Source organism: Brienomyrus brachyistius, chromosome 24 (genome assembly GCF_023856365.1).
Source record: "Brienomyrus brachyistius isolate T26 chromosome 24, BBRACH_0.4, whole genome shotgun sequence".
Classification (NCBI taxonomy): Eukaryota; Metazoa; Chordata; class Actinopteri; order Osteoglossiformes; family Mormyridae; genus Brienomyrus; species Brienomyrus brachyistius.
The window spans coordinates 3,109,306-3,120,388 of NC_064556.1; the positions used below are offsets into that span (position 1 = coordinate 3,109,306).

The following is an 11,083-nucleotide window of genomic DNA, read 5'->3' on the forward strand; positions in this document are numbered from 1 at the left end:
CCAGATTCCCCCCATTGACCCACCTTGCCGTGCAGTGTGGTGGCACTGGCGTCGCTCCTCCGCTCCTGCATGGGCTGGATGAAGGTCCAGCTGTTTGATACTGGGTCGTACCGCTCTGATGTGTTGAGGCGCGTGAGGCCATCAAAGCCGCCAAAGGCGTATATGTAGCCATCAGCCACAGCCACGCTCACATAGCAGCGTCGTGTCTGCATTGGGGCCACCAGGTCCCATGTCCGCGTAAAAGGACTGAACCTCCGCACGCTGCTGGAGCAGACTAATCCGTCAGTCCCCCCAATGAAATAAACAAATCCATATAAATAGACTGACCCATGGTAGGACAGGGGGTCTCGTGCTCCAACGTCATATCTGCCCAGGGATCGGCTCGGGTGTCATATGCCGTGATTTGACTGGCTGGGTTTTCAGTCCAGCCACCAATGGCCAACAAAATTTCGGATGGCAGGCGTGGCCGGGTCAGCGGGTTTTCAAAGTCAGACCGGGGTGGACCGGTGATGTCCAGGTCGTACACGGGCTTCAAGGCGTCGCTGACAATGCGCCTGCACTCCTTACTGGCCTTTACAAGATCATTGTTTATCACATTCCTCATTAAGTACTCTTCATTCATTAGAGCCAACCGGACCTACACAAGAAACCAGATGGAGAGAATTCCCATAAGTTCCTTGGTGCCATTTTAACAAAGGATACAACAGCAAGTCCAAATTTCTCATTTTCATATTGCTTTAGCTGAAGCCATTTACTTTGAAAGTCTCAGATATGTCTTAACACTTGTTTGATTTAAGACATTTCAGTATTTCTTGTTTTCAGTTTGTTTCACTGTACTGCCACTTGTAATACTTGGAAGCCTAAGTTGTACACTTATGGAACATGGAAATGGAGGTTTAGTCTCTAGACACTGTATTAAGGACTAGGGAGTTCGCTGAGTTAGCGTTCTATTCTTATGTCCACATGTCAGTGAGAACAGTGTATCATTATACTCACCTTGGGCAACAGCACAGCAATGTGGCCATTGCGGCTGGAAGGCTCATGTGCGATCCATCGGAGGATGGCCTCAAACACCACCTCCTCCTGGCTAACGTTCAGCTCATCTTTTTCGATAATGTCATCAAGTTGCTCTAGAGTGAGCTGTAGGAAATCCTCCGAGGAGCTGGCGATCTCCTTGAAGTTCCTCAAGACATTGCAAAATACAGACTCCCGCAGCTCGCTGAGGTGGTAGATGTCGGCGATTATAAAAATGCCAACACAGTTTTCAAGGCAGAGCTGGTCCTGCAGGAAGTTGCTGCAGTGCTGCATGATGCTTGGGATGTTAAACTGATCAGCGGCCACCAGGAGGCTCTCCACGTTGTCAGGCGTGACAACCAGAGAGTGCGCGTAGGCGTACTCGATGATCAGCTTCATGGCTTCCGGGGAAATGCCTGGGATAATGTACTCACGCTTCCCCTTCACGTTCCAGCTACTGGCGAACAGAGCTCTGAAAAACAATCCACATGTGACTTATTTAATAAATATGGCTTTTGCAGATAGGGTGAAATAAGGGGTTTTCTGACTCTTTTGAACCAGGAACTCCCAAATGAAAATCCACCAGAGGCAGGGATTAGAGTCCTGCGCGGGACTGGTTTTTTAATCCCGCTCCTGCGATCGCATTTATTACCATTACTGTCCGCTTCTGCTGACCGTGTCTGTCACTCTCGCAATATTTCTGTCCAATCCTGCCCAGACCCGCAGATCCATTAACGGATACACTGTATGAAGAAAAGAGTTCATGTGCATTAAATATTTTATTCCAACAGAACAAGAACTAAACAAATAAAACAAATTCAACAAAAGTCTCTCAAACTAATCAGATGTGCAAATATCTGCAGAGTTATTAAAAAACAAAAACCAAACCTATACAAGAAATGTTCAAATATCACATTACTATAAACAAGAGCACCTTAAAAACATAAGAGAACCCTGAACCTTATTTTAAAGACATACATTTAAACAAGCTGAACATCACAATTTAATACGATGGATCAGAACAAACACGAATATATAACACAAAATAAATTACATCAGTTACATTCTCCCTCCATCCATCCATCCATCCATCCATTTTCCAAACCGCTTATCCCACTGGGTCGCGGGGGTCCGGAGCCTATCCCGGAAGCAATGGGCACGAGGCAGGGAACAACCCAGGATGGGGGGTCAGACCATCGCAGGACACATTCACACATGCACTCCTACGGGCCATTTAGCAAGTCCAATTAGCCTCAGCATGTTTTTGGACTGTGGGGGGAAACCGGAGTACTTACATTCTCAATCCTGCCAAAAGTCTTTGGACCCGCTGTCCATTTTTAGCCGCCCGCGTCAACCTTAAAACCGCCCGCTCCCGCGAGATCTCCGTTGGGTCCCGCGGGATCCCAGTCCCAATGCAGGACACTAGTAGGGATCTTCCAACACAGATGATCACATAAGAGCCTCGGAACTAGGGACAAGTTGGGCTTTAATATTAATTTTCCATTTCAGGACATTTGTATCACAATACCAAGTTATTGTCAGGAAGAAGTCATTGCTAAAGAGAAAAATCTCACTCCTGATTTTAGCATAATTAGCATATATGGGTCACAGCTATACACCGGAAATATGGGCTGCAGCCACACAAAGTTATTTCGTGGGCGCTGAATTCAGTGCTGCCGACTTAGGAACTTTGTCGCTATATTTAGCGAGTTCTTAGACGCCTCTAGTGACTCGTTTTCAAATAAGCGACTAGCGACGTCGTTCTTACTCTTCTCACCGAGCAGCGGGCGCTGCCGTGGGCTCCTCTGCCGTCTCAAAGCAGTCACAGGCGAACAGTCCTCACGCAGCAGTCCCATCCAGCTGCAGTCAGAGCAGATGTTTATCTCTCCGCGCCCAGACTGCAAATGAATTGCGCATGCGCGAACCCGCCACTGGCTTGTTTAGGGCGGGAAAAAATTTTAAATTATTTTTTATTTATTTTTTTCACCGAAATTTAAATTATTCTACGTCTAAAATATTTTATTTTACGTCTAAAATAAATGACTGCAATAAATGGCATAAACTACCGATTTGACTCACAGCCTCAGTCACTTACCTCGTCCACTTTGTGTGCGCCTCTCTGTCACATACGCTAAACGTTCATCATGCCCCCTTCTAAAGCTCTTCTCAGAACCATAATCGCATTCGCATTTTCATGTCTTAACATAATTATGATAATACTTTCGTAAAAAAATATTTATTCATGGGTTAATGTTATTTTTCATTTAGATATTTCTTTAGCTATATGTAAATAAGGCAGTCCATCGCGCGCTTCTGTGATGTTTTAACGGCATTTTCTTCAAAGTTATTCTCTACGACGAGAGTACGTCTCCGGTCAAATAGTATTCTTTCCGGAGTTTACTTCAGTACCTGAAATTGGATGTACGCTTCAACATTTTTTGGCAATGCTAATTCTTTCATATACTTTTTGTAGTAAATCGTCATCACGCCTTCCCAGGTCATCGTAAAAATTATTATATTTTCTGCTGTTTACATATTATAGCCAGTTGTGACTACATGTGCACTGCTCGTTAGCACAGCAGTAGCGTAGAGGAGAGTGAAGGGCAGACGACTGCAGAGCCACATGACAACCCAAAAACATACTCAAAAGGCAAAGCCTTATAACAGTTCCAGCCAAACCACACTGCCATTAAATGTTAAAATTATTGATTCTGCAAAAACGGCAGAGGTCACCATGGCATTAGCTATTGCTGAACACTGTTCTATGCTGGCATGTGATGGCATTGGAGAAGCATGTAGAGCTGCTTTCTCAGACTCCACTGCTGCTACCCACTTCAGAATGCACAGGGCAAAGTGTACAGAAATGATTAATGGTGATCTAGCACCATACTTTATAAAAAGGTTGGTCTCAGATGTGGGTGAGCATCGTTTCAACCTCCTCCTCGATCAGTCCGCAGATGTTTCTAAGTGTTTCTAAGTACCTGGGGATTGTGATGAGGTACTTTAGTGACACCAAACAGACAACTGTGTCAGCATTTCTGGGACTTGTTGAGTTGGAGGGAGGAGATGCTAGATCTATAGCCAGTGCAGTTGTGTACAACTTTTTGCCACATCAGCTGCTTACTCATTCAAGTCAGCTCCCTCAGTTGCAGAATCTTACATAGAGAACCTTGACCAAAATGATGATGATCCACTCGTTCTGTGAGCCAGCACAGCCTGTGTATATGTACTCTGCCAGAGTGTCTCTCTGGGGTCACCTTTTCCAGTCCCAAGCCCAGACAAAGGAGGAGGCTTGGAAATGTGATATATAAAAAAACAAGAATCAACAGAAGACAGTTCATTTGTTGTTCTACACGCATTTAGGGTGTTTTTAACCACTCTTCCTCTCTCCCACGACATTATTCCCCTCTCCTACAGCGTCCATTACAATTACGTGGCAACACGGGGATGGCAACAGTGCCAGGAAGTTCCGATGCGTTATCTGCTATTTCTGCCGAATATCACATAAAGCAGTGAGAACTGGCTTTCAGTTAACGTACCTGGTAAAATAAAGTTTAAATAAATGCTCTAATAGTACAAGTAAGTTAGTACATTGTTTATTTTTAGTAACTGTCTGAAAACTGTACACTTGGGTGAAAAATGAAAAAGCACAAGAAAATCCTCAAAAAATATCTAAAACTACGGCCATGCGACTTCCATACAGTTTTGTGTTGGAGGGTCACATATTTCAGTGGTGAAATATGTTTTATGATTGACACACCACACATATGCAAATGTGAATATATATATATATAAACTAATTAGAAAAAGAACATACCAAAACAACTAAAAGTAAAACCAAAATAAATGAACCTAACCCTTGAAGTTACACATACCTGGAGGTTGATGGCATCTCCAGCGTGGAAATCAGAGGCTTACGAGGGGCAGCTTACTCCACCATACTGGGGAGTGCAGGCACTACGCAGCAGCTCAGACTGCTTCGGGAGCAGCACATGTCTTGGGCGGCGTACCAGGTGCCTGTCTCGGCATCAAAACATTCCACTTTCGTGGTTCTGGACCCAGTGTAGCCGCCCACGACAAACAGCAGGTCATCTACTACTTCAATACCAAAGTTACTCCGTGTGTTATGCATAGGCTTCACAGCTTGCCAGCGGTTAGTGACCGGGTCGTAGGCCTCCACGCTCCGTAAATGCCGGTACTGGAATGTACCACCAACCTGGGAGACACCAAATATAAGTCAGCACTTGGACACTAAAGGAACAGACAAACAGCAACATTCCCAAAGTCATGAACTCATTGGGGAAGAACCTTAGAACCTCCCATTGGCTACATATGACTTATATATAACTATATATGTATAAGGTACATGAAAGGAGTCACTCACTGCATAGACTTTATCCTTGTAGGAAATGACTCCAACACCATGCCGGGGAGTTCTCATTGGGGCTATAGTGGTCCATCGCTCAGTGACCGGGTCGTAGCACTCAGCGGTTGGGACGGTTGTATCTCCATTGTAGCCACCACACATATATATCTAGGAAAACCATTGTAAACATGAAGACACTTATGCTGTATATCAGTGTTATCCGATCCGGTCCTCTGGGACCTGCAGAATCTCCACGTTTTTGCTCCCTCACAGCTCCATGCCAGAGGATTCACAGGGAGCCCAAACATGGACTGTCTGTAGGTCTCTATGGATGGGGTTGGGAAACACTGCTGTATAGGATTAGTAATGGAGATCCAGAGTATATGGACATTTGGTTAATGCATGTTGAATCCATCCACCTTCCATAAACATTTATCCAGTACACGGCTGTAGTGAACCTGGAGCTCACCCCAGATTAAATGCAGCCAGATTCCCCCCATTGACCCACCTTGCCGTGCAGTGTGGTGGCACTGGCGTCGCTCCTCCGCTCCTGCATGGGCTGGATGAAGGTCCAGCTGTTTGATGCCGGGTCGTACCGCTCTGATGTGTTGAGGCGCGTGAGGCCATCAAAGCCGCCAAAGGCGTATATGTAGCCATCAGCCACAGCCACGCTCACATAGCAGCGTCGTGTCTGCATTGGGGCCACCTGGTCCCATGTCCGCGTAAAAGGACTGAACCTCCGCACGCTGCTGGAGCAGACTAATCCGTCAGTCCCCCCAATGAAATAAACAAATCCATATAAATAGACCTACCCATGGTAGGACAGGGGGTCTCGTGCTCCAACGTCATATCTGCCCAGGGATCGGCTCGGGTGTCATATGCCGTGATTTGACTGGCTGGGTTTTCAGTCCAGCCACCAATGGCCAACAAAATTTCGGATGGCAGGCGTGGCCGGGTCAGCGGGTTTTCAAAGTCAGACCGGGGTGGACCGGTGATGTCCAGGTCGTACACGGGCTTCAAGGCGTCGCTGACAATGCGCCTGCACTCCTTACTGGCCTTTACAAGATCATTGTTTATCACATTCCTCATTAAGTAATCTTCATTCATTAGAGCCAGCCGGACCTACACAGGAAACCAGATGGAGAGAATTCCCATGAGTTCCTTGGTGCCATTTTAACAAAGGATACAACATCAAGTCCAAATTTCTCATTTTCATAATGCTTTAGCTGAAGCCATTTACTTTGAAAGTCTCAGATATGTCTTAACACTTGTTTGATTTAAGACATTTCAGTACTTCATGTTTTCAGTTTGCTTGTTAGACTGTACTGCCACTTGTAATACTTGGAAGCCTAAGTTGTAGACTTATGGAACATGGAAATGGATGTTAAGTCTCTAGATACAGTATTAAGGACTAGGGAGTTCACTGAGTTAGCGTTCTATTCTTATCTCCACATGTCAGTGAGAACAGTGTATCATTATACTCACCTTGGGCAACAGCACAGCAATGTGGCAGTTGCGGCTGGAAGGCTCATGCCCAATCCATCGGAGGATGGCCTCAAACACCACCTCCTCCTGGCTAACGTTCAGCTCATCCTCTTCAATAATACTACTAAGGTGCTCTAGAGTGAGCTGTAGGAACTCCTCTGAGGAGCTGGCCACTTCTTTGAAATTCTTCAACATGAAGAAGAACGCAGACTCGCGCAGCTCGCTGAGGTGGTAGACGTCGGCGATTATAAAAATTCCAACACAGTTGTCACGGCAGAGCTGGTCCTGCAGGAAGTTGCTGCAGTGCTGCATGATACCCAGGACATTCAACTGATCAGCAGCCGCCAGGAGGCTCTCCACGTTGTCGGCCGTGACAAGCACGGAGTGCGTGTAGGCGTAGTCAATGACCAGCTTCATGGCTTCTGGGGAAATGCCTGGGATGATGTACTCATCTTTCCCCTTCACGTTCCAGCCACTGGCGAACAGAGCTCTGAAAAACAATCCACATGTGACTTGTTTAAGAAATATGGGTGTTTCAGAGAGCATGAACTAAGGTGTTTTCTGACTCTTTTGAACCAGGAACTCCGAAATAAAATTCGACCAGATCTAGGGACCTCCCACCCCATACTATCACATAGGTGCCTCAGAACTAGGGACCAGGAGTCACATGTATAAACGGTGCGTACGCACGAAAACGTTGCGTACATCCGTTTCCACATAATTCCAAATAATTTTGTGGGCGTTGAATTTAACACCGTTGACCACAATGACCGCGTCGCAGAGCTTATATTTCCCGAAATGGTCAGCAAAGACGTGTACGTCAATATGATAACAATAAGCTCTAGTCTATGCGTCTACCCAGATAGCAAAATTATGCTGGCTCTGATGTGGGCCACATACTGTAGTTTCTTCTGGCCCACAACCCGCCTGGGTCCTCGGCCCAGAATTGGCGTTTGTACAGCATCCCGACTTATTTTCAAAAGCTGGCCCAGATCTGGCTCACATACCGCACAACAATCATAATGAGAGTCTGGCCCAAGTGTGGCACAGGCACTACAGAATGACTTATTCTTTAAGGTACGGCCCAGATCTGGCCCACATACTGCGCGCCAGTCAGAATGGGGGTGTGGCCCAGACACTACAAAATGACGTTTTCTTAAAGGTACAGTACAGATCTGACCCCCCCCCCCCCCAGATCTGGGCTTTATGTAAGATATCATATTGTAAAGTAGCTTGGCCCAGGTCTGACCCACGTATTATGTAACGGTAAAGCACAGAGCTGGCTGAAGTAATGATCAAACTACAAATTGCAGTACTTCAAATTACATAGAACTAAACTTAGCGTTACAGTGAAGAAAAAGCAAAACAATACGTTTTCAATTGGTTTTATTTTTTAAACATCAATCAAATTCAGAAAATTCAGAACAGCAAAGCACTTGGTAAGAAAAATATTTCACAAAATTGAAAATTTTGCTTTTTTTTTCATCCTAAATTTTAAAGAATATTACAAACAAAATGAATGACTAGTGTGTGAATATTAGCATATACACATCTGGCACACATACTGGTGGGTGAAAGTGGGTGGGTGGTTGATTGAACAAGAGAGACATTTTATGAGTCTGTTTTTTGCCGCCGTTTTCTGCCGCCCTCTCGATCTAAAGCAAGCTGCAGCCATCTTTTCATGACAGATTCCACATCATGATCTGTTGCTTTGGACATCAGTGGATTTTTTCGAACTGCAGCTAAAATGGCAGAAAGTAACAGATATGTCTCAAAATACATACAATATTGAGATTTTTTATGCCAGTTTTAAAATAATCCATGAATAGACATTGGTTTTAAGATGTATGTTTTCAATGCAGCAACACCAGTTAGGAAAATATGTAAATTTAGTTTTTCAACATATCCAAAAATTCACCTAGTATTAAACTCTCATTTATTTAAAGATTTTTATACTTGGTGACAAAACAGTTAAGCACCCAGTTGGAGTGGTGGAAATAAATTTGCACATGGTGAAACGTCATGTGACTATCACAATGATTATATCATACATTCAAATCAGGCCGTTATTTCTGGGTGCTTAACTTGTTTTTGTCACTGAGTATAGATGTTAAGTTATTAGCAATGTTAAGTCATATTTTATGGAACACCATAATACTCAAAATTAAATAAGTAGATGTATATGTGTATATAAATACATACATAAATATCTCAATAAATAAAATAATTACATCCTCCAAAGCTTTTCAAAGTATTTCCTATGTCTGCTAGGCTGAATAATGAATCACATGGGATTAGCAAATCACAAGCTCAGTCCCGCCCCCCTCAAAGTGATTGACAGAGTGCACCATTATTCAGAAATACATCATTGTGAAGTCTAACTTTATTGTGAAATAGAATTTAAATTATGTAAGCAATCACTTTTGCATATTATGAAATGTAATTCCATTTATTGAATTATTGTTAAATAAAATGACACATTTAATTAATTATTGAAATATTTATTTATTTCCAAATATATGACCCGTCGCCACAAAATGAGTCTGAAGTCGCACTGATAGAACTGCACCCATAAGACTCATTTCGTGGTGATGGGTTACATTTATTTATTTGAGTGTTCTGGTGTTCCATATATTTTATCCTTCTCAACGACCACCTTGTCCAGCTAATGACCCATATGATATGTTTGCATATACATTTACCAATCATCACATCCTTCAATCGCAGTGCTGCAAATGATGTCTTCCCATTCAACCCCTTCCAATTCATGTTTCTAGCAAGGCTATTGGAAATTGTTTTCCTCATTAGCCGCCAGACTGCATCCTTTATGTCACACCCTCCAATAAGACTTAAGTGATTCATCTACAAGAGACACACCAAAACATTTAGTCACAAATCACCAAAACTTTATGACTGATGGAACAAGACACAATCACTTTGCATTTAAAAAAAAGTTAATCATAAAGTCCAAAAATGGCTGTTAAACTTTAAAATAGTGACCACAGAAAGTGGTATTCCCCCCTAAGATATATAAAAACCTACCAATCTCTCTTTGAATTCTCCATTACTAAGTTGTACTTCCACGTTTTGTAGCGCTTCTATATCATGCACTGGCAGAAGCCCTTCTTCAATTTCACAATCCTGGGTGTTTTGCCGTGCTTGAAGAAGACGCAAAATAAATGTCTGTTGCTCAAGGATCATTTCTTGCTTTGTTAGGACTTCCCGAATTAGTGCTGAAACACATAAAGAGGCATTTGCAATGTTATAGTAAGTTTGATTTATAGCAAGATTTTATCAGATATTGACAATGAGAATTATTTTTCCAGTAGTCATACCAGGTGATATTTGCCAGTGTCAGCTGCCTGCTAGAGTTTACCTTGTGATGTGATATTTAGTCAAATCATAAACCCTACTCTTTACTTTATAAAGTAACATTAAATGTCCTGACCAAGTTTTGAAGGTATTCTCATGTATCTGAATCCTTTGCAAAGATACAGACAGCAACTGGTAAGAGAGTCAACAGGGTGCTAACCAATGAAATATTTACCGACACATGAAATCCACACTGGAAACACAAGAAAAGAATGAACAATCAATACATATACTGTGCATGTATAAATGGGGTTGTGCAAAGGAAAGTAGTTTTGGACTTATTGACTATTTCGCTGGTTGTGTGCATGTATGTTGAAAATAACATGCATATGCGCGCACACACACAATACCTTTTTTCAATGGAAAACTATTTCCATTGAAAAAAAATCTATATAAATTATTAAATTACACATTTATGGAACTTACCTTCAGATGAAGTTTGATTGCTCCAAACTCTTGGTGGCTGTTGTAATGATTGTTGCTGGGTAAATGAATTAACCCAACCTTGAGGAAATTGGGGTACTAGAGAGAAGAGGAAAAAGACCAGAAGATATTTTTAATGTATATTATTTTTGATTGATCCACATCAGTCAACTGCATGGCTAATGTTTAATTATTAGAAAGCTGCTACATTCAGTTATTGTAGAAGACCGATTGATTAGCTTTTTACAAGCTTTTTACTAGCTATTACAATGGTTGCAATCCAATCAATGTACGTCAACCTCAGAAACCCAATATACAACTTGCCATCAATGACAACCATGATGTAAATATTATTATTTCAGGTACCACAGGAACTCTCAAACACGTTTACCACTTCCACAATGCAAATTTAGTGATTTCTAT

At 42.8% G+C, this 11,083-nt stretch overlaps 1 protein-coding gene, 1 long non-coding RNA gene and 1 pseudogene across 2 annotated transcripts; all 3 read right to left on the bottom strand.

The window, feature by feature from the left end:
• Positions 1–274: 274 nt before the first annotated feature.
• LOC125719865 (kelch-like protein 10) lies at positions 275–2,953 on the bottom strand. Its single transcript, XM_048994664.1, has 5 exons — positions 2,783–2,953; positions 2,310–2,482; positions 1,667–1,757; positions 997–1,486; positions 275–637 (listed from the first exon to the last, which is right to left on the bottom strand). Exons 4-5 carry the CDS (start codon positions 1,411–1,413, stop codon positions 275–277), a joined length of 780 nt encoding a protein of 259 aa, XP_048850621.1. The 5' UTR covers positions 1,414–1,486; positions 1,667–1,757; positions 2,310–2,482; positions 2,783–2,953.
• Positions 2,954–4,879: 1,926 nt separating this feature from the next.
• On the bottom strand, positions 4,880–7,829 carry LOC125719866 (kelch-like protein 10; annotated as a pseudogene).
• Positions 7,830–8,234: 405 nt separating this feature from the next.
• On the bottom strand, positions 8,235–10,761 carry LOC125719958 (uncharacterized). The gene is made up of 4 exons (XR_007385250.1): positions 10,664–10,761; positions 9,908–10,098; positions 9,568–9,727; positions 8,235–8,607 (listed from the first exon to the last, which is right to left on the bottom strand). It is a non-coding gene; the product is annotated as an uncharacterized LOC125719958 (long non-coding RNA).
• Positions 10,762–11,083: the final 322 nt, after the last annotated feature.